The 24,642-nt window shown below is 36.3% G+C and overlaps 1 protein-coding gene across 2 annotated transcripts; it reads left to right on the top strand.

Moving 5' to 3' along the window:
* Positions 1-1,001: 1,001 nt before the first annotated feature.
* LOC139938823 (transmembrane protein 62-like) lies at positions 1,002-24,589 on the top strand. 2 transcript variants are annotated; one of them, XM_071934466.1, is made up of 16 exons: positions 1,002-1,288; positions 4,625-4,663; positions 8,606-8,840; positions 9,471-9,582; positions 13,510-13,647; positions 14,433-14,478; positions 14,890-15,037; positions 15,677-15,801; positions 17,155-17,277; positions 18,234-18,389; positions 19,206-19,365; positions 20,057-20,167; positions 20,592-20,670; positions 21,056-21,154; positions 21,434-21,552; positions 21,881-24,589. In XM_071934466.1, the coding sequence occupies exons 3-16, from the start codon at positions 8,619-8,621 to the stop codon at positions 22,277-22,279; spliced, it is 2,037 nt and encodes a 678-aa protein (XP_071790567.1). In that variant the 5' UTR covers positions 1,002-1,288; positions 4,625-4,663; positions 8,606-8,618; the 3' UTR covers positions 22,280-24,589. The 2 variants fall into 2 exon arrangements, with proteins under 2 accessions (XP_071790567.1, XP_071790573.1); XM_071934472.1 differs by lacking the exon at positions 4,625-4,663 and having other exon boundaries at positions 1,014-1,288.
* The last annotated feature ends 53 nt before the right edge of the window (positions 24,590-24,642 follow it).

The raw sequence follows: 24,642 nt of genomic DNA, 5'->3' as shown, positions 1-24,642 counted from the left end.
TGTTTGTTTGTTTGTTTGTTTGTTTGTTTGTTTGTTTGTTTGTTTGTTTGTTTGTTTGTTTGTTTGTTTGTTTGTTTGTTTGTTTGTTTGTTTGTTTGCTTGTTTGATTGATTGTTTGTTTGTTTGTTTTTGTTTTTTCTTGTTTGTCTGTCTGTCTGTCTGTCTGTCTGTCTGTGTGTCTGTCTGTCTGTGTGTCTGTCTGTCTGTGTGTCTGTCTGTCTGTCTGTGTGTCTGTCTGTCTGTCTGTCTGTCTGTCTGTCTGTCTGTCTGTCTGTGTGTCTGTCTGTGTGTCTGTCTGTGTGTCTGTCTGTCTGTCTGTCTGTCTGTCTGTCTGTCTGTCTGTCTGTCTGTCTGTCTGTCTGTCTGTCTGTCTGTCTGTCTGCCTGCCTGTCTGTCTGTCTGTCTGTCTGTCTGTCTGTCTGTCTGTCTGTCTGTCTGTCTGTCTGTCTGTCTGTCTGTCTGTCTGTCTGTCTGTCTGTCTGTCTGTCTGTCTGTCTGTCTGTCTGTCTGTCTGTCTGTCTGTCTGTCTGTCTGTCTGTCTGTCTGTCTGTCTGTTTGTTTGTTTGTTTGTTTTGGGGGTTTGTTGTTTGTTTGGTTTTTGTTGCTAAATAAACAAGTAGTTTGTGCTAGTAAACCAGCAAACAACTACCAAAACAGGAAAAATATAGAATACCTAAACAGTATACTTAGCACTGCATTGACAAGAAATGCCAAATAAAACAAATTCTGAAGACATTATAAAAAACAAGTTTTGAACCCAATAGGCACATCATTCAGATTATGAAGAAGATGTCAGCCCGTCGATACTACGAATGCCGACTATTTTTCAAAGAATCGATACTACAGTGGTTGTTTTATGAGGGATCTTGACGTCAGCATTTAGTTTCAAGTCCCCCTAAGACACGTTCTGGGTTCGGTAAGTCTGTTCTTATTTAGGCTTTCTTTTCTGGGCATCATAAAAGATTAAATTGTTCATTTCATTTTAAATTTTATGGTTTTTTTCAGTTTGTAGTCTTGAAAGAAACGCACGCAGACTAACTCAAGTTTACCAATCTGTGTAATCGATTCCGAGTTTTCGAATGACGATAATTTGGCTCAGTTTTAGTTCTTAACACCAGCTGATGGAAAACCCTATACAAAAATGACACAGACGGCTGGGTATTTATCTTAGTGTGGACGTCGAAAACGTACGAAACGTCAAAACCTCTTGCAAGGGGACGAGAGTACGGAGTAGGTTGCTGTGATCTCCCCATTCTTGAGATAATATTTTTCAAAGAAGTGTTAATACGTGAGTATTCTGTGATTAGTTTTATGGATGTTTTATCTCCGATCTGTTGTTGTAGTTGTTGTTATTGTGCTGCAACAGCCTCCTAGGCTGCAGCACACATCACGATGATTGTCAAAAATGTCACATTGTTTATTTCTGAAATGTCACATCATCATTTTTGTGTAGGTAGGGCCTAGGTATTTTTTAATGTGTGCTTAAATATTGGGCAGGGCTATGAAATAGTAGCTTTATACATTACATTTGTTTCTGATGCTCAAATTTAATGTTATAATAATATCATTACTTTAATAAAGTCTTTATAAAATTTAAAGAAGATTCTCAATTTGTCAGCACAGAGGAGAATCAGGGGTTTCATTGTCCTCTGTCAAGAAAAACACCTTAACAAATAAACTTTCCACTAGACCACCGCCATGACCACAGGTCTTGTCCTTGAAGTTGTTTCTGCAGCAATAAGTGACGTCTTCTTCAAAAGTATTTTATTTGATAAACATAAACAACAGGAATTATTTGGCTGATTCATCTTTCTTTTAAAATGTCAACACCCATTTGGCCCAATTTCTTAGCGTTGCTTAGCGGCCGATTTTGTGTTTACTGTGCGATTTCTATTTCATAGCGCTGCTAACCGTATTTAAGCACACGAAAAGGCACGCTAACCCTCCGGTGCTTACCGTCTGAAAATAAATAATGTCAAAATGCAAGTCCACGGTAAACACGCAAAATGGCCGGCCCATTTTTCTGCTAGATTGTGAAGTACGCTAAGGCTTTTAAAGCAAATTTTTTTTCTACAGTAAGCATGCAAATTTGCTTACCGTTAAGCAGCGCTATAAAATTGGGCCCTGTTCATTAGGGGGGGGGGGGGGTGGCAAAAAAAGACGTTTTGTCATCTATCATAGTACAACTAGAATCACATCCCTTTTGCTTTTAGTTGATACAAACGCATACTGTGGATTTTAAAATTTAAACCTCTGAAGGTCCAGATAATAGAAGACATTTTTTGTGGTCTAGTACTAGGCCTAATATTTCTGCAAATATTTTTGCAATTTCAGGCCTGTAACACCAAGGAGCTATGAATACTGAATTGGGACCCAGGCTGGGTAATTAGTCACTCAATTCGGACTGCATTATACATGACCTGAGAAAAGTAATTTGCTGACTCAGGCCATGAGGCCAGGTTGATTTTTCAAAGTGCAGGAATAGAACTGTACACACCTGTTATCAAGGCATCTGATTCTGAGTCTGATCAGACAACAGATCGGTCCAATGTGTGGGATTTGTGGTTATTTATCCACAAACCAAACAGTACATTGGTGGTATCCAGCTATCATGATAGAACAATTGATTTGCCTTTTTGCTTTTCCGACACATGGTGTTTTACTCAGTGAAGCTTGAAAAGAAGAAAAACACATTGATTGTGATTGGTTCTTGAGAACACCACAGATTAAATGCGTGAAGTATTGGTAGTTTTAATTCTGAAAATAATCAGTTGAAAGTGATTGTGTATTTTCTGATGGATGATTCGTGTTCAAACATGGAGAAAGGAACTTTCTCCTTTCATGTTTCTTTTTCATGGTTCTTTCAAGTAAGATGAAAGGCTCTATGTAAACCATGTCAGATACTTCCTGGCAGCAACAGAAACAACTACCCATGTCCTTCTCCCATGGTCATTGCTTTGGTGCCCCTCAATTTGAGAAGTCCTAGTATAGTAGAAATTTGTTGCCTGTTAACAACTAGTATGAAGCATGTCAAGGCTGATCACTTTGTTATGGCTGCAGCTAATGTTTGTACCAACACATGCTATTCCTCCATAGTCAGACCTTCATCCTTGGTTGAACATCTTGGTATTGGATTGATTTTATTGATCCTTAGATTGAAGAGGAGCTATCTGGGGCTGATGGAAAACCCCATTTTATTGGAACCAGGGATTATTGCAACACATTTTACACTGGAATGAACTTTATTGATTATTTGGCAGGTCTTTAGTTGTGTAAGGCTTGAGATCTGGGCAGCAGAAGCTACTTTTATAAAACGATCAATCAATAGCTTTATAGACCAACATAGTACACCACTGTACTGGGTAGAATGTTACCTTGGGTGACAATAAACATAATAATTGATGCATTCCTTTAAAAGCAGTGTGAGTGATACATCAGACAAAAAAGTATACATTTTTACTAACTACATATTTTCTTTTACCAGAATGTCTTTTAAATGCTTGCTTTTAAAATAATACCTTAACTTTGAATACAATAACCCAAAATAAAAGAAGTTTACATTTTGCGATTTTGGTCATTTTTGCAACACAAAACACAATGTCCGCAGAATTAATGATACTAGTAGAAAGCATAGGCCTACCTTAAAAAATTTAAAAGCTGAGGTGTTGTAGCTTTTGAGAGATGAGTTATACAGTGTCACGAAATTACGTTTTACATGAGCTAAAATAATATTTGTGTTTATAACATGTATAGTGTATACAGAGTCCTACTATGAAGGTGTATTTTTAAAGGATAACGTTCAGAGCTACATAAAAGTAAATGGCCTCCTGGGTTATAAGACCATCTTGCATGCGTGTCACATACATTTGTGCATGGATGCTCACCATTATGGGTGAAACAGGGAAGCATTTAAATGCTGCATCACCTAAAACTCACATTGATATTGACTCTCGAAATGACATAACAAAGATAAACCCTTTGGTTTCGACCTGTCTTATATTAAAGGGACTTTGTCACATGAGGTAGATTGTATATTGGATGAAACAGGGAAGCATGTTAATGCTGCATCACCTAATATGCACACACTCCCAAAATGGCACAACCTAGATTTGTGATGATGAGGTCAGATAAATTGGGTCAGTGTTATGCTGCAATTGATACAGTCATCACCACACAATTTGTAAGGACATAACATTTGAAACCCCATAGATTCAGCTAACCAATTAGAGGTTGTTGACATTATATTGGCACATTGCATCATTTAGCTTGGCACAGTCAAGCATGATGCAATTCATGTCTGACAATAAACCCTTTTGCTTAGACCTGCATATTAAAGGGCCTCTGTCACAAGAGATAGATTGTAGAGCTATACGTCTGTATAACTTGGTAGGCATCAGCATTGCATGCACAAATAATGCTTTGATAAAACAATTAATAACGTTGCCATTTAACTATTACAAAAATATGTGAAAAACTCGCACAGTTTGAACCTCATCAACAAAGCAATTCTTTTCCTGGAATTATTTATCCTGTTAGTCATTATCAATAAAATTGAAAAGTACACAATGGTAAGTGATGTCAATGACAATATTTTTTGATGAGATTTGTTGTGTATTCTATGCAGTACCAAGAGTACCAGCACTTCTTTAAATATCCACACAGTGTAAGTAAAACTACATTTTACTGTTCTTTTTCAAATTCATAACAACTGTGTAGAATATTTCCATCACTGCAATTACGAATTATCAAGCGCAAAGTTCTGCGTTTGTAATTGGGTACATTTTGTGTTCATGTTGTATGCATGTTGTCTTCCTAGATTAGAACAATACTCATGTAACATTCTCACACATATTGTGCTGTATTCATTGTTCATGTCCATCATTAAACCCTCCAGAGCTTTGGAACAGCTTGCACCAACTTGCAGCCACAATATTTGACTTTCTTCACCACACAGAAAGTCAAAGATAGGGGACAATTGTTCTTATAATTTTATTTGATTTTTATGACAGAAATTTCCCAAAATTTATATTTTCCAATATTTCCAGTTTTGCATTTCAAGAAAACCTTTAATTCTCAATGCATGAAAAAAGTAGATGATTTGTACTAAATAAATAACAATTTGCCAAGTCTGAATGTTTACAGAAATTACTGGTCTCTACAGGGTTTTAAAACCATTTTTTTTTCTTTTTCTAAAGTGCATGTTTTTGTAATTAACAGTGAGTGTAATTAACAGTGATTTTATGTCAGTCTGTCAGTGTACAATTATAAGAGCCAATTTCATAGAGTTGACAGCAGAAATGGAGTACCAGTCAAAATGAAATTGATGACGCAGTTAAATATCCCCTTTTAGATTTTAACTTTCACAGAGTACTTTGAAGGTGACCCTCCCCTGAATTAGTAAGTGTCTGTGTCAATATCAAAGTCTTTTAAAGTGCCCCCCCCCCCGAAAAATAACCACTCAAAAACCAAACTTGAACAGCGTAATTAAAACCTAGTTTCTAAATAATTTCTTGTTCAAGAATGAGTTTCCTCCAGAGAGTTTTCTCAAATAATTCTCATCACAATAGAAAAATCAATGTTTTAAACTCTGTTCTTAGTCTTTGATCCTTTTACCTTAATAATCTCTGTATGACACAAAAAATGTGCTTAATTTTTGCTTGGCAACCGTTTCTGCTATAACACTCTATGCAATTGGTTTCAATGTAATATGTAGTAATTGTACCCCCATCTCATCAGCATGTTTGTAAACCGGTTCATACAAGTCTTTGTTTCCTTATAAATGTAACTTTGTCACGGCTCGAATTTCAAGAAAATATTGTAGATCGGAACTTTCACTGTCATACTAGAAATATTTTGTACAAAAACTGAATTGCTGTGCTTTTTAAATCTGTTCTGAACATTTAGAGGAGATTTGGAATTTAAAAGATGACACAGTGTACATTTTAAAGTAAATCTTCAAAGATATGTGTTTAAAGAAAAACTGCATGATGTATTCTGGGTTGTTTGCTAACCCTTAAATTACTAGACTATGGCCATTGGTCCAATGGGTATTTCGAGCCCTGACGGTAATAATTTAAGCCATGTCCTCTCAGTGTTTGTCTGAGGGAAAGTCACCTGTTTATCATAATACACCCTAGAATATGTAAGATGATTAAGGGTGATAAGGTTTAACTTTAATTCAATCCATTTGATCCACTTCTTAATCCCTGCCTGCCCTTGAGGGTACAATCATATAGATCCTAACTATTCATTGGTGTATAACCCATGCAGCTCTTGTTTTCACAGTACACTGGGGACAAATCTTTCAATTATAATGAGACTTGGTCTAGTTTAACATAACCTCAGCTGAAATGTACAAATCATAATGTCATGTTTGCTTTGTTCCAGATGTTTTTTATCAATAAGATGTGTTGGTCAATTAACTTACAAGTGAATAATTGGTTTGTCCATTGCTATGAGATCAGAAGGCTGACATCATGCCCATTAGCTTTTGTTTTAGTTTTTTAATTCTTAAACTCTATTTTGACCTCATAGACTAATGTCAAGTAATCTATTTCAACATTTCAGATTTATTCTGGTCATGATGATAAAAAAAAACCTTGAAAGTAAGATAGAAATGACATTTATAACGTGAAAATAAAATAAAATCCAAAGAACAAAAGGTATTTTTGAAACTCTGTTTTGTATGAAAAAAAATGTCCTTTGCTCAATTAGCAAATTGGTCGATATATTTTCAATCTTTTTTTCTGTTTTTAATTTTTCAATATTAAAAAATATGCAAAGCCACTTCAATTTTTTGTTGTTGAAATTTCCAGTTTATGGGAAACATTTTGAAAACTGAGTGGATGGGAATGAATGTGCTTATCAATCCACCTACAGTGTACATTTCTTAAACATTATTAAGAATTGAAAGTGTACAATTTCAATTCGTGATCAGACTAAGATTTTTCTTAAGTTTCCCCCTCCCCCAAATTTCAAGAATTTAATCTCAAAGAGTTATGCACAGAGTAGAATGCTCTCACAAACCATCCATTTTTGCAGTTGATAAAAAGGAATGCATTATTCAGACTAAAAGCAGTTTATCCACTGTTCATTTGAGCCATTCATGTTTACGTATGAGTGAATGTCTTCTGACGTCAGTATGCAAGGTTGTTGGGGTCTTGTCATAGTGACGCATGAATTCAGCCCAGGGTTCTTGTCTCTGAGGTTTACTGGTAACTGATGAGCAATTGTGAGGTTTTAATCTCTTCTTATAGAAGGATTAAATTCATCCTTATTCACAAGTTTCAATTGCAGACTAAGGTTTCAATAAAAATAAATAAAAAAAATACCGTACAAACAAGCTGTGAACATTTCATCCAATGCAGTACTCGCATTCAGTGAAACAATAAGGAATCGCTTTATGTTTTGCCTAAGATTCCCTGTGCAAAATGTTGTGTGCTGTATACTGTATGCTTACATTTCAAATGATGTACATGTGAGCACTCAGAAGCATGCAAAGAATGCTACATTCTCAAATTTGACTTTATTTCTGACAGGAAAAATTTCTTTAAAGGATTGGGACTTGCATCAGAAAACTCTTATACTGAAACTAATCAATGTTATTTTGTTCAGTTACCAACCCTGCTACCTTTATCAAGAAAGGTTTCTGTGTCACTTTATGTTCTTACATTTTTTCAGAATTTACAAGAACCAATATAAAAGGAACATTGGGATAACACATTTATGTTAGTATTTCATGGAATATTTGATGTTGTACATGTAGGACATTTGGGATACAGTGAAAGACATTTTCTATAGATACAGCGTTTTTCCCCTACCCCCACAAAAAAAGGGAAAAAAGCTTGCAGATTAAAAATTGCACAGGTTCCTTCAATTGTGGATTGAGTGAAATTTGTTCCAAATCCTCTTGTGTCAGGGTGTACTAAACCTTTGGTAAATTTGTTGTTATGAAACCAAAATGAATTAAGTAGATTGGATTTAATTGAAATGTTTAAATCCATTGTAAAAACACGGCAGAACAACCTAAGTGCAGTACGAGCAAGTGCTGCTAGACGCAATTGCTGCTAACTCACGATTTTTTTGTTCATCCCTTAACCTTCGGGCCTCAGCTTTCACTCCATTATTGAAGATGCAAGGCTAGTTTTTCCCCTCAATTTTTGTAAGGTGGAATTCTTCAGAGTGTTCCGAGGTAGACAACATTGTGTGGCCAAATCGAACATTAAATGAAGGCATTCATGCGATTATGTACCATGGTTGCTTAGCAACGAAGTTCAATGCCTCATGTTTAGCAAAGTCAATATTTAGAATGCTAAAACTGCAGCTTAAAATATGAGGCGTAAATATATTTGTAAGGCGTCTAGCAAAAAATCTGAAAATATTTTTTAATGATGAATATATTGTGGAGACGGGGAGGTAGAGTACAGTTGGGCAATTTAGATCTTGTCATTTTTGTCACAAACCCAATAACATTGATGGATAATTGTTATTCTCTATATTATTTGCCATACATGCAAACTGTGGTAATATTATTTTAATTTTATATTTAGGTGTATTATTTTATGTATTAATTTCTGTTTATTTTATTTGCACATTACCTTTGCAGCTACTGACTGTGTATGACCTTATTGCTCAACAAGACTCCAAACAGGACTATGGCCAAGGTTCTAGGCTGGTGTACCTTGCTCCTCTTCCTAACAATCAGCCTATTATCATGGCTATGGGCTCGCACATTGGATCACTATTCGGTTCCTACACCCCTTGATGTTCCCCCTCACCCACTGGGTGATGTGGCACCCTTTCCGGGCGATAAGTTTGACAATCTGTTTTGGTTCATCCAAGTGAGTGATATTGGTATTCTTACAGGTTTTTGTGCTGTCAATATTTTGGGTTTTCGACTTCCTGATTATTTCCCCCCCCCCCCCTCATTTTGGAAGAACAATTCCTGTACGTGTATACATGAGTTTGTCTGCCCAATAACACTGAGGAATTCATTAATAGGAATGTGGGCAATGCAAAACTATGTTCAAACAATGGATAATAAAAAAAATTCCTTGATTTACCACATCCTCAAACATGTGTGGACATACACTGCTACATTTTTTTGCTTAACGCTATTTCACCCATGGGCCACACACACAAAATGAAAGATTTTTGTGGAGGCATCTTTTGTTCTTTTCTTTGTCCCTGGAGTTAAGAACCTTCCATAGACTTTGTACACAGGATTTCTTGTGGAGAACCTAAGTCTTTACATTTATGACATAAAATTTAGGCCTATGTATTTGATTTGTCAAAAACTTTTGAATGTAGGATAACAGTTTAGATTTGCCTGGGGGTTTTGGGTTATTTTCATGGCTCATTTTAATAGCGGCAATCAAAATAAGCAACTGTCATTTGTGGGTTCAAATACTATTTCGTCAACGTCAACTTTTTTATAAACCAAGTTTAAATTTTGTCTTTTGTTGGGACAGATATCTGATGTTCATATATCACGGTTCAGGGATCCCCAACGCACGACTGATTTCAAACAGTTCTGCAATGAAAACATCGGTGTGATTAAACCAACGTTAGTGTTAGTCACAGGTAAGACCCCGTCCTTTCATTTTCATTTCATTTGGATGTAATTTGCAATCAGTAATTAACAATTAATTAGTAAAAACATTAACAAAATTACAAGAAGGATTACAATTTAAAACAAAAACACACATGGAGTACAGAGCTGGATGAGGAATACAATCAATAAAATTACAAATAGACAATACAATACCAATTTAAGTTCTGTTTTCATATAAAAAATGTTTCATTTCTTGGGAGTAAGGAATCTTTAGATGTTTCAGACCGATACAATTTCATACTTCTTTGATATCATTTTGAATTATTTAAAATTTAGTATAGGGCTTTTTGTACTGTGTTGCAAGCTTGATTGCTCAAAGGACAGGCGTGGGTGAATCACACCATTTTAAGATTGTAATCCAACCAGGCTGTACCCTGCCTCAACAGTCAATACAGTATTGGCTTTCCTCAAAACAAATGAGAAATTTATTGTCAATCGCCCATTATCCACATATTTAGTAATTTGATGAAATTCCTGCAAGGCTCACAGACCAGTAGTGAATTAAACAGTCTAACATGTAAGGAGACAAAGATATTAAATTGATTGAAACTTTACCTTCTGCGTGATGATAAATTCATACTATGATAATAAGAGTGGACATTAAGTTTGTAATTATGACATTATACAAAATGTAGTGGCGATTTCTTTAGATACCTTTTATCATCTCAGCTCCCCATGGAGTATACAGCTTGTACTGCCAGTTATGTAGGGAACAAAGCTACTACCTCAATCACAACAACCAATTCTTCCCTCGCAGGTACCCATATACCCCTGGGGATTAAAATACTTTGTTATGAACGGGCAATATAATTGACTTTGGGAGGTATCAAGGCAACACAAATCAGCAAGATAAATGTTTTTTTTTTTGAAATATTTTCTATTTCCAATAAAAACAGAATTTAAAAATACTATTAAAAAAACTTGGAATTTGGTTAAAAACGCACGCAACAAAGAGTTAACTAAAAAGTTCAACATTGTCCAGCTTATACAACACAAGAGTCTTGCACAGTTTATTTGTTCTCCTGATAGTTAGCAATACTCTGCTTTGTCTAACCTAATACTCATTAAATTGACACACTTTCTATTTCATTTGATTTGGCAAGAATGGTTTGTTTGCCTTTCTATCTGACAATCATGATCAGCTGCGAATACACAATGGATGAAGAAACTGTCTTCCTCCACAAACAATTCAACACAAGATAACATTGTGTAAACAGATTTCAATTGTTCTCATTGTATTTCCCAATATAATATCTGACCAGCTCCAAGCTTGCCCATATTATCAACTTGACATGTGGAGGTACAAATAGCAAGTATTGTGTGAGATCACCATTGTATGCAAAAGTGGGGCTTTTCCAGTCAACAAACCTGGCAGCTTTGTGACCTTTCATTTCCACTTTCTGGTTTATTTGTGTCAGCATGGATATTGTAAGGTCAACAAACTTTCTGCAGTAGTGTGGTTGAAAGGGAATATGTAATGTACATGTATTGGTCGTGTTGTTTGCTACATGCTAGTTCCTGTTTTTGTTATCATGTGGACCACATGTGGCCTTACAGGCATGGAGGAATTTCTACTTCCATGGTACATGGTACATGTACATGTGTGCAAGTGACCATGAAATAAATGCACGATTGACAACAAGCCTTCTGATGGCATTATGTTACAGACTTGTGCAAGACAGTGCTCTATTTTGCACCTTGAAGAATCTAGGCCCCTGATTTGTTTTGATTTTTCCTGTTCACACATTCACAATTAAGGGATACATTCACAATTAAGGGAAGGAAAATTAGACCCTTGTCCGTAAAACTTGTTGTCTTATATGTTGATGAAGACAATCTGTACCCTGTACCATCTTGGAAGCACCAAGGAGTACAACATTTAATAAAAAATTGACCTCCACCTACACATATTTGTATTAATAAAATGGGAATGTACATGTACACACATGTCTCGATAAACCTTATATACATGTATGTGCAATTTCCACCTTTGTGCACTAGTGTATTAACATTATCTGAAAGATTAAACCATATAGAGCAAGGGACCTCTATGATTAAACGTACATACACGCACACCATATTGTTTATATCATGTACACATTGTACATGTTTTTACCTGTAGACTCTGAACATGTACCCCACAATGTAAACCACGTATTAGTGTTCATACCTGCATCAATTTCTTTGAAATCTGTTACGATAATTTGTTATTTTAAAAGGAATCTTCACTTTGAAGTCAGTTATGAAAATGGCCCCAAGGTGTTTGATGAAGGGCATTGCCTGGTAACGGTTTCCACTGACAGTACATGTAGACTCACTTCACTAGTCAACGTCACATGCTGATTATGCATGGGCACGTATCTTGGGTGCTTGGGTACCAGACTTGCATTTCCATTCACAATGCACATCGGCGTAAATAAGTTTCTAAAGAATCACAGTCTGGTGGTGATTTGATTATCCAATTTACGTTCAGGCATGGGAATTCAAATTAAACTGCTTTCCGTCCTGGCAGGATTGGTTTGTCAGTAGACAGTACCATCAGTCCCAAGGCCAAATTGTGTAATTTCATTATTAGGCAGTCAAATAAATTGCATAAGTTGAATGATTGGTGACATCATTCAAGAGTTGGCTATTTCCTAAATTTGAAGGATGTCCATGATGTGAGTTTACCATGTTGGATTTATACAAATATAAAACAACCTTGATAAAGGTATTTTGCATTACAGATTGTGTACACAGTTGGGAAAGGGTATATAATTCAGAATACAGTGCGTACAATTTACATTACAATGTACACAAATTTGTTTTATATGTGATCCTTACTCTTCGTTTTTTGCACTAAACACTTAAAACAAGCTACTGTGATTGATTGGGTCTTCAGATTTTATTTTGTGTCACACTGACAATGTTTTTAAAAGGGATTAGCTGTCTGTAAGATTGGAACTGAGCTTTCAAATTGAAACCAATATTTATTTTTTACAATTACCAATCCAGTACTTAAAGACACTGGACACTATTGGTAATTGTCAAAGACCGGTCTTCTCACCTGTGTAGCTCAACATATGCATAAAATAACAAACTTGTGAAAATTTCAGCTCAATTGGTCGTCGAAGTTGCGAGGTAATAATAAAAGAAAAAACACCCTTGTCACACGAAGTTGTGTGCTTTCAGATGCTTGATTTCGAGACCTCAAATTCTAAATCTGAGGTCTCGAAATCAAATTCTTGTCAATATACTTCTTTCTCGAAAACTACGTTACTTCAGAGGGAGCTGTTTCTCACAATGTTTTATACTACCAACCTCTCCCCATTACTCATTACCTAGAAAGGTTTTATGCTAATAACTACTTTGAGTAATTACAATAGTGTCCACTGCCTTTAAATGGAGGGTTAGCGTATACCTTTGATAATTACTCCAAAAATTAATGACCAAACCAATTCATGTGCATGGCAATTTGAGAAATAATTCCCTTCAACGGAATGTAGTTTTATAGAGAGGCATTCAAAAACATTTTGATCTAAAAATGGTTGCATCCCCGAAACATTTCTCAGATTGTGTATTCCATTAACGGATTATTCTTTTGCAGGGACATAGCGCTCCAGATTTTAAGCAGTATCTCAAAAGCGCTTTAACCTTTTGAAATTAAATTTCCACAAGTTAGTTTTATTGTATCAACATTTTTAGAAATTAGAACGATTCCCGAAACCATAGGTATACATTGCCTTCAAGGCACATCCTTTGCAAATATATTGCCTTAAAACAAAACTAGGTTTACCAGCAAAAGTTCAATGTAGTCAACATACATTTAAATGGGCTACTTTCAAGCTAATTGAATAAATTTGTTAAGCAAACATAAATAGGTTTAATAATGGGTTTTGAATTTGTGTACCTTACAGGTGATCTCACTGATGCTAAAACGAAAGACAATTTAGGTTCGAGGCAATATGAAGTTGAATGGCAGACTTATCGTAACACTCTGGATCATGCTCATGTGACAGAAAAAACAATCTGGATAGATGTCCGAGGTAACCATGGTAAGTTGAAGCCTCTTGATGCTCTTGTAGTACTTAACGTCATGCTGTGTCTGTTAGTCTTAGATTAGCAGAATTGTTGGAAGGCTGCTCGCCATGTTGGGTTTTATGTGGTATCGCACAGTGAAGGAAAGATTAAAACTCATGATTGTAGGAGTATTTGAGTGTAGATCATTTCAATTCATTTATGTGTTAAAAAAGGACAATTTACATAAAAAAGTATAAAAGTGTAAAAGTATGTTTTTTTTATCCAAAGAGATTGTGAAAGAGATAAGAAAGTCATAGTTCACCAAGGGATACAGACATATAAACCGTGAAAACAACGCCGAAATAAACATTTTGTATTGAATGATAGAATTAGTAAAACAACTAACTTTGTAGTTTTATTTTTCTAAGTGTAATTCACAATTGATACAACAGGCTTGGAATCCTTAGTGCCATATACCATCCGAATATCACTTCAAGCTCAGCACGCCCAGGAGTTTTTCTGGACTTCATTATGATTTCTTTTTTCTCTGTTTTTTTTTTTTTACAATTGTTGAAAGACTAAACAACAAACTAAAGATGCGAGACACTAGATACCAACTTATTGGGTCCGAAACCCCTAGTGAAGTTGCATTTGTAGTGATCTAAAGATTTTGAAAAGACCTCTAAAATGAAACTTTCTGGAAGATGAGTGGTTTAGCCTCAAGACCATGGGGCCCCTTCTGCCCACTGTCATTGTGGTTTCATGTGCTATTATCGCCAACCTCGTTCAGAATTTAACTTTATTGTCTCTTTCTGGGCAGATGCATTTGGTGTTCCTGGTGCAGATCATCAGTTCAATTATTACAGGTAATTATTGCATCTTTTTATTTTTATTTTGATGTTAAAAAAAAAAAAAAAGATAGAATTACCAATGGAAATAAAACGCCTTTATAGTTTAAAGTGAGATGACATTTTGCCTTGGGTTAGGGCCTCAGGCTTTGTGATGCAAGAATTTTTTTGTATTTATTAAAATATATTTGAACCAAAGAACTTCAATGGACTTCCAGGTTTTTCTTGTCCTTGTCTGATTCCTGTTCCCAGTTTAGGCAAAATGGTAGGTTTTCGTCATTTGTTTATTTATGGTCAAGTTGCAACATGACATAAACACGTTTGCTCTGACTACTACCAATCTGGTTTTGTTTGAATTTGATGAATTTCATACTGTTATTGGTTAAAAGTTCCTTGTCATATTATTTGTTTCCCTTTTTATTTCTGAAGGAAATATTCTGTACGGGGATCGGGTGGAGATGGTACTTTCCGATACCAGCACAAACTCCCTTTTGGCACCTACTCATTCGTCTCTGTCTATGCAATACTCAACCCTGGACCTAAGAGACCATTCAACTTCTTTGGGATCCTGGATGAGGTGAGGATTAAACTAATCAATTAAGTGCCGCCTACTGAATGCTTCGACCAATCACAGCCACATGACACCATTCACTTATGTTTATTCATCACCAGGGCCCAATTTCATTGCTCTGCTTACCATTATGACCATAAGCAAAGATTCTGTGCATACGTCTTAGGGTATTTCACAGGTTAGCCGGGAATTTTGGCTTGTGCGTGTGCGTACTCCATGCTACTAGGCATTCTTTGCTTACACAGCTAGCAAAGAAATTTGGTGCTTGAATGTAAGCGGTGACCCTAAGCGTAGAATTCAGCGGTAAGCAGAACCATTAAATTGGGCCCGTATGTCAAGACATTGTTTTTGTTGTTGATTCTTGGACTCATTGTTTTTCATTCAGAACATCTTGAAAATTACTACAACACAGAAATTTGTTTTTGTTTTTAATATTTTAACTTGTAAACTTAAAAGTTGTTTTACAATCCTGCCATTTGAATAAGACGTAAACTGACTCAAAAGTCATCTCTCAGACTCAATCCCAAGTTCATACAAACTCACAAGCCTGTCATGACCAGTAAAGTAAAATGACTTGTCCTTGAAACAAAATCAAAACTCATTCCAATCAATTCTAAACCCTGAATGGTTTGATTCCCTACACAGTCCAATTTACAGAAATTAGAAGACTTTACAAAGGATCAGAAGCTCAGCAACCACACAGTATTCTTTGGCCACTACCCTACGTCAACAATCATAGCTCCTCATACAAGGCTCTCTAACGCTCTACAGTAAGTATGCTCAGCATTCCCTACTGATTCAACCTGTTCATTGGAATTCTGTTTCAAGGGAAAGTATTTGATCATGTTTCAAGGGAACTAGGGAAGGTAGGCTTGGTAATCACTCTTAGACTTAATGGCAATAACGATTTATTTAGAAGTCTACAGCAGCTTTTGGTAGTATAAAGCATTTTGAGAAACACTTCACTATTAAGCAATTAGTAAGTGGTTATGTAAAAGGATTTGAGTTTTTATTCCCCTAAATGTGAATTTGATGTGAATCTTAGATTGTACTTCCTCTTGGGGATTATTCTTTCTGCGTGGACATAACAGTTAAAAAACACCTGAACACATTCATCCAAAATTTTTACATGTTAGTTTTATTTTATACATCTACATTTATATAAGGTTTAAACAAGTCAACGGTTCCAAAACCAAAGGTTTACTTCGTCTTTATTGAGAAGAGTTAATGAATTCCACTCATACAGTGCGTACAGCAAGAACAGCTCTTGGATTGGTAGGCAGGGCATACCAAATTTGATTTTTGAAGACATGTACTTGAGGCATTCTTGGTTTGATCAAAACACTCTTCAGATTGGTTTGCGAGGAAATTTTAACTTTTTGAATTACAATTCCTGTCTGCTTGCCTGAACCCCTCCTCTCTTATGTTGTATTTACTTCAAGGTAACTGTTTAGTCACCCATCCATGATTATCAATCAAGTAGATGTTGTTTGAATCGCACATCCAACCATAACAAATTGTAATTGAATGCTAATTGTGCGTACAAAGAATGACATGTTAATTTCACCTGTCATGGTTTGTGTAACATTGCCAGGTGGCAGACACGATGCATAGTAATGTCAGATCCATGCCATGCTGTATACAGCAAGGCATAATGAATGAATCAGATCAGTAATGATTAGAATCGGATTGATCAAGGCCCTGTTTCATAAAGCTGCTTAGCAGAAAATACTGCTCAGCAAATTATTATGCTAAGCTAAAAAAGGGTTTGGCACAAGTCACAACAATGTATAACCTTAATGGCTTTTTACTGGTAACCAGCAATATTTTTCTGTGCTTAGCACGTTTGTTATGCTTACATAATTTATGAAATGTTGCCCTTTTAGATCCAATGTCATATCCATGTCATGCTGTGTAGAGAGCACATGGAATCAATCGGATCATTTATTATTACAATATTTTGATTGATCTTTTACTCATAAACCTTAACGGTTCTTAGTTTGCACTCTATTGACAGGCTTCAAATCTCCCTTGCTAGGATATACACAGGAATTCATAAAGAACAATCATTTTCTGACACTGAATAAAGCATTCTTCTTTTGGTTCTAATATATTAATTTTAGGACTGGAGTGACATATTTATGCGGTCATCTGCACAGCTTTGGTGGCATGGTTCCACACATGAATGCTGTTCAAAAGAATGGTGTGGTTGAGTTGGAACTGGAAGACTGGAAAGAAAACAGAATGTGAGTTATGGCCAAGATATGAAGTGTAACATGCACAAAGCATTGTGAGTTATTGTCAAGACGTGTAACATTCACAAAGCATTGTGAGTTGTGGTCAAGACGTGTAACATTCACATAGCATTGTGAGTTATGGTCAAGACATGTAACATTCACAAAGCATTGTGAGTTATGGTCAAGACATGTAACATGCACAAAGCATTGTGAGTTATGGTCAAGACATTTAACATGCACAAAGCGTCGTGAGTTATGATCAAGACGTGTAACATTCACAAAGCATTGTAAGTTATGGTCAAGACATGTAACATTCACAAAGCATTGTAAGTTATGGTCAAGACATGTAACATTCACAAAGCATTGTGAGTTATGGTCAAAACATGTAACATGCACAAAGCATTGTGAGTTATGATCAAGATGTGTAACATTCACAAGGCATTGTGAGTTATGTTCAAGACGTGTAACATTCACAAAGCATTGTGAGTTATGGTCTAATTTGAACAAGCATTATAAGAAAAGATTGATCTCAGTGTTATGGGTCAGTACAAGAACCCCAGACCAGCAGACTTTTCCAATTCTGACTTTACTGACCCAATGTTAAAGTCACTGGCCTCGGGCCTTTTGTCCCCTCGGGCCTTTTGTCCCCTCGGGCCTTTTGTCCCCTCGGGCCTTTTGTCCCCTCGGGCCTTTTGTCCCCTTGGGCCTTTTGTCCCTTCAGGCCTTTGGTCCGGTGTTAGTTTCAAGCCCTGTGAGAATAAACCCTTGTAACTCAATAATATTTTCCTACTATTTTCTAAGAGGCAATTATCACAGTCGGCCACCATATCAAACCCTTGCAGTTGAATGGTTTCAAGTGGTTGGTCAGCTCACTGGAAAATGTTACAAAGAGTAAGAGTAGGAGGGTTCAATATTGCAAGATATGTAATAAATAATGTGAATAATTGATTTATCTATCTGTGTAGGTATCGCGTCATGGCTTTTGATCATGATCTCCTATCGTTTGTGGATGTGAAGTTTGGGACATGGCCGGTCATTCTAATCACTAATCCAAAGAGAGCTAGATTCTTATCACTCAGACATGAACCACTCAGGAAAATGGTGCATTCAACACATATCAGGTAAATAGAACCACTCATTATGGTAACTCAATGGGTTGGGTTTATTGTGTTACAATGTAGGTGACGGGGGATAGAGTTGTGGCCCCAATTTAATTGAGCTTGTAAGCACAACAACTTCACAGACAAATCTTGCTTAACAGAAACTGGTTACCAGCTACAATTTCGTAAAGTTTGCATTGTGGCAACTGGTGCCCACAGTACTTTCTGCTTAACATCTTTCAAATTTGGCCCAGGTGGAGAAAAGGTTTTATTGTAATTTTGTTTCAAGTCTTGCTAGGTTAATTTCAGACCCTCTATTTATTACTAAAAGAGGTAGATGAAAAGTAACATATTTTCTGTTTAACTTTTAAGTGATTAGTTTGCCTTTATTCGCCCTGAGAAAAACAGACCCATGGTGTGACCCAAGTGTTTATATTTTCATGTTGACATAGCAAAGTGTTGTGACCCTAAACTATTGTGCGTTCGTCTTGGCTAGTTTTTGTGAGATTTTTGCAGTTTCATACTGTCATGTCATGTCAACTCAAATAATTGGAATGATTTCTTTCATTGATGCTTTGATTTGTCCAAGAATGTTTTCTGTCGTAAGAAAACAAATATAAGTTTTTTCCTTGCAATTTGTCATCAACACAACTTGTATTTTCTCATTGACCATGCAAGTCTTGCGTGTATTCAAGCATTTTTTGGGACCACTTTGGTCCAAAAAAATGCTTTGATTCATGAAGGAAACAAACTCTCGCACTTTGATGAGTCCCATTGTTCGATTATGCACGAGACTTACACAGTCTGTAACTGTTAATTTGATTGTATCGTCCATAGGTTTTTAGTTCATTCTCCCGATACCATTGCGTCAACAATAGTAGAAATAGACGGTGTAGTTTTAGGATCAGCTGTTCATGTGAGAGGACCACTCTTTGTGATTCCATGGGATCCATCTGAGTATCCCGCTGGGTTGCACTCTATCAAAGTTACTGCTATGGTAAGTAGAGTCATTTAGGAACAGTAAATAGTAATGGTGATCAAAGTCATTAAGGAACAGTGTGGGCAGTAGAGCATACAATCAGTTGATTCACAACACACTGGACCTCCTAGTTGCTTCTGAAAGATCATTATATTTCTTATATCCTGGGCAATGTATCAAGTTTGAGATTCAAGAAGTGGAACAAAACAAAATCTCAATTTTATTGATGTCTCTGTTAAGGATATCTTCTAGTATTTATAAAAAAGTAGAAGTCCCTGGGCTAAATGCTGCACATATTGACTGATGTGGGCACTAAATATGCACCCGTACGGTTTTTGAGTGACCACCTAAAGACCCGAAGTGTACATACATGTACATAAACACTTTCGTTTAATAATGCTCAAATAAGCCCAGTCAATTTGTGTTTTAATGGCATACCATACACTATGCCATTTAAAAGATGTCAGTGTTTAAAACTGCAAGTGAGCATTTCATAACCTAGGACTAACCGTCAGAAACAACGTAGAATTTGAAACATTAGTGCCCGGACGAACAAAATTGCAGCTCTTGACTACTCATTGTTTACTCATTGTTCACTCATTGGCTGGATACTAGATGAGTGAACACCACGTGACAATGTTTTAACCAACTAGGATAAAGAATCAACAAGAGCTGTGTTTTAACTCTAAATCTGTCTTCTGTTTTATAGGATGCCGCTGGCCGAATACACAGTGAGGGGTACCAGTTTTCTCTGGATGGTTCCAGACCTCCTCAATGGCTCATGCCATCATTCTTTCTGCTGACAGATATACCATTCATTGTAAGTGAAAAGCAAAACATGAGATTGTGCCAGTTGAAAATGACTATTTGAAGAGATTTTGAGTAATCATTGAGGGCGAAGTGAGCTTGTGTGGGGAAATACTGGGTATGGACAGAGTTAGGAAATGCTGAGTCAATGGGTCTCTTAAATCTGAATAGTTGCCTTTTACTATTTTTTCAGACCCAGCTGGTAACATTTGTCAGTATGAAGCAAGGAGATGCTCGAAGGGTGTTAAATAGGCTTTGGATTTCTGACTTTCTTTGTGGCTGTCTAAAATTGGGCTGCATGGCCGCAAAGAAGTGCCATCTTGGTCCAGTGTTAACAAAATGAAAATCTAACCAGAAGAATAGTTTTTTCTAATCAACTCAAGTATACATGAAATAAAATATAGCACCAATTGTACCTTTTGTTTTGTTTGGAACAGTTTTGGATTCTGTACATCTGTGCAGTTGTAGTGTTTGTTTTGGCACTACTCTCTCTACGATGGATGGCACTTAAAAATGGTGAGTAGATTCGTGCATTGTTTCTTAATTTTACAAAAGAGTGTTTGAGTTGATTTGAAATGACTTGAGTTGATACCTTGGGGTAAAGGTGTCTGGTTTTATTTGCCACAAATTAAATAATAAATTGAAGAAAGATGCATTTACATCCATAATTGGATGGTCGAGTTGCCGTAGTGGTGTCTTTCCTGGCCTTCCACCTCTATGACCCCAGTTCGAATCACGCCAGGAGCACTATGTGGATTGGGTTTTCAGTCCATAGCTGACTGCGTGGACTTTCCCCTAAAATAATGATTAGTGATGCGCACTGTATTCAAGTAAAATCCACAGGACTTTGAGTTGTTTGGTTTGACACTAAACAATGAATTGGTTTATTGATGATTTCTAGGTCATTACCGCAGTGGGTTGCTGAGGAGTCTAATCGGTTTAGCTAGCAATCAGACGTACTTCTACTGGCTTCTAATTATCGGACTCTACCCTCTGATTGGTAAGTTTACCCGCACACAAATATCGTACTCGGGATGATTGCAGCACACAGGTACACTTTTTAAGTGTCCTGTTATAAAAAAGTTTAGGATTGATTTACTTTTTCACATATAAGTTTAATTTATATGTGTTTTACTGGTAGTGTGTGCACACTCAGATATACGTAAAACAATGAAAATTTACCAGGTAAGTCTGCTGCCACCTACATCCAAAGTCTCTCTTTTGGTATATTTTTTGTATACTTTTGCAAGGTTTTACAATTTTTTTTCCTTTTTTGCAGGACCTTGGTTTGTATGTGCTGTCTCGGGTGAGAGTTTTGGTATCTATACCTTCTACGGATTCTTCCTTCGAGAAGACTTCATTGGAGAGACTTTCTCTTACGTCATCTGTGTTTTGAATGTAAGTGGATCTTACTATCAACCTCCCCCTCCCCCCCCAAATCCTGTATTGTACTTGACATTAGATAGATTCATTAAGCCCCACCCACCAGAGCAACTACCTATCAATTGCACTCACATGGGTAGTGTGTTAGAAACTTATGTATCTTGCTCTGCCATGTGCCAAAAAACAAGACCGTCAATCCAAATCGTTGAAATGTTCGAAAAACATTATTTTTGTAAAAAGTAAATTCTGTTCTTGTGTAAAATCAAATTAAGTTTGTAAATGATGTTTAAATCAGTTGAATTTGTACTGGTTCTTTAGCAAGCATTCTTTCTTTCTATTTCAGATGATTTTGTTCCAGGGTCCAATCACGTTATACTTTGCACTGCAGTTAGACAGGATCCAACACAGCGCGTCAAATCACACAACACGTAACCATACAACCAACTCAACACCCACCAGAAACGGCAAATCCACCATTCAGAACGGCAGCACTTCTAGAATGACGTCACAGAGACAAGTACAGTCGCTAGGTCTCTTCTGGTCGGCTGTGGCATACGCATGTTTATTCTCAGCGCTAAACTGGATGACGTGGGAATGCATCAATCTGTACTACTGTTATGGTGCCGTGGCACTACTACTTGCCCCTAAATCCACCTGGACTTTGGCTGTTGTTCTAGTACTCCTGTACAGACTACATTGGGTTGAGATGAGACAAGTCAAAGCTAACGGCTTCACAAGTTGATTATTCAGATCGCTGTGATAACTTGTGATATTGGGACATTGGATACCATTGATGCTGCAATTTGCTCAATGTGCTGGCATTAACCTGCAAGTCTACAGACCAGCGTTCTGTAACTCTGTAAACCAGTTATCTGTAACTCTGCAAACCAGCATTCTTTAACTCTGCAGACCGGCGTTCTGTAACTCTGCAAACCAGGGCTCTGTATATCTGCAAACCAGCATTCTTTAACTCTGCAGACCTGCGTTCTGTAACTCTGCAAACCAGCGTTCTGTAACTCTGCAAACCAGCGTTCTGTAACTCTGCAAACCAGCTTTCTTAAACTCTGCAAACCAGCATTCTGTAACTCTGCAAACCAGCATTCTGTAATTCTGCAAACCAGCTTTCTTAAACTCTGCAAACAAGCCTTCTGCAACTCTGCAGACCTCTTAAAACATATGTTTTCTTTTTAATACATAGAAGATTTTAAAAAGTTAAAGTGAGGGTTGGTAATTTTTCAAGACTGCCAGATTTTTCAAAAAAGTAACCATGCAATTCAAATTTACTAAGATGGCTTGTTGGGATATAAAGATGTCTTGTTGGGATATTAAGATGTCTTGTTGGGATATTAAGATGTCTTGTTGGGATATGTAGAATGATTCAACATAGAACTAGAATGTGGAAACAGTATCGTAGTCAATAATTTACAAAGAATGTTTTAACGGTTTGAATCACATAGATAGTTTTAACAAAAGTACAAAGTAACGTTACATTGGTTTTATCCTTATATCGATAAATGATAAAGCTCTGTATATTCAGTGGCTTCTGAATCCTGCTGGCGACTCATGTGGGATTTGAACTTTTGACATTCCACATCCTGGAGCAGATATTTAAAATGAGCATTGCCCAGTGATGAGAGGTTAGTTTGAACCTACTACCAAATAGCAGTTTAGATTAAAATAAAAAGCGTTATTTATTAATTAATTAATAAAATTTCAAAATATCGTAAATTTATTAAGTCTCAACAACTTTAGGTTGAACATCGATGTCCCTGTAAAATATTTAACTATTTTACCAACATTGTAATTTCACCTTCATGAGTCCTTTCTACTAAATCTTAAGGTATACAAGGCGCTGCTTGGCGCAATCTTAGGGTATACAAGGCGCTGCTTGGCGCAATCTGCGACCAACACCTTCTCTTAATGATGAACTGAGTTTGTCTACATGCATTACTCATGGCTTGAAGCTTAATGTCTCATCTCATTCAATAAATGTTCATTGAATTGAAAAAGAATGCAGCGTCTTATGCACATTTGCCAAACGCTTTTGACAACTCCAGATGCTTTGCATACTGCTCCGTCATGACCCTCGAGCCTGTCTCTAGTTTACGCCAATTGTATGATGCTTCATTAAATAGCTTCATTAAATAGAATATTTTCTGCATAAATGCTGGCCGCTTATGCAAAATGAATTACCATCGCCAAGTGAGAATAGTATTATCCTCAAGGGGAGATCAGGGTCCCTCATTGAGGTAGTTTAGCTCAACAAGTTCCAATGTTTAAGGCACTATACACTATTGGTAATTTACTCAAAATAATTGTTAGCACAAAGCTGTGAGAAACAACTCCCTCTGAAGTAATGTAGTTTTTGTGTTCACAGGTTTTATGCATATAATGGGATACACCAAGTGAGAATACTGACCTTTGACAATAACCAACAGTGTCCAGTGCCTTTAACTGCTACCTATTTGGTTTGGGCCTTTTTTATTTAATTACATGTAGACTGTTACTTAAAAGATATTTTAAGCAATTTGTTTTAGTTTTTTAAAGATTTTGTATCAGTAAATGTTGGTTGTCCATTTTTGTAAGATTTATCTTGTTGAGGGAATTCCAAATATGATGTGTCCTTTGTGTGAATGTGACACAATAAAAGGCTGTGCAAATTTTCAGGCAAATTGAAAGTTTCGTTAATCTAGGGTTTCCATGTCCATTTCTTATTGTGACGTAAACATCAAAACTTGCGCGAACTTTGCACAGTCTATTATGTGTTTGTAAATGACAGAAATGTTAACATGTATTGTCCCTAAATTTTATTTGTAGTACAAGAAGTAAACAAAAACTACTACATGATTTATGAATAATAATCATACAATAATTTATTGTTATATTTATTCTATATTAATATACAGCTGATTGCTCAGGTCAGTTGTATTTAATTTTAAATGGAAAAGAGATTGGGAGCTTTTTAACACTCAAACTAGCTGGAAATGTATTTTCATTATGAATATTAATAAACATCGGTGAATATTAATGAAGATTGATGAATATTGATGAACTGAAGCAGTTGTTGAAACATAGGTTGCAGTAAATTGACCGTATTGTCTATGC

This window comes from Asterias amurensis, chromosome 1 (genome assembly GCF_032118995.1).
Source record: "Asterias amurensis chromosome 1, ASM3211899v1".
NCBI classification, from domain to species: Eukaryota; Metazoa; Echinodermata; class Asteroidea; order Forcipulatida; family Asteriidae; genus Asterias; species Asterias amurensis.
Note: the sequence above shows the minus strand (reverse complement) of the source record. Positions and strands in the feature narration are given on the sequence as shown.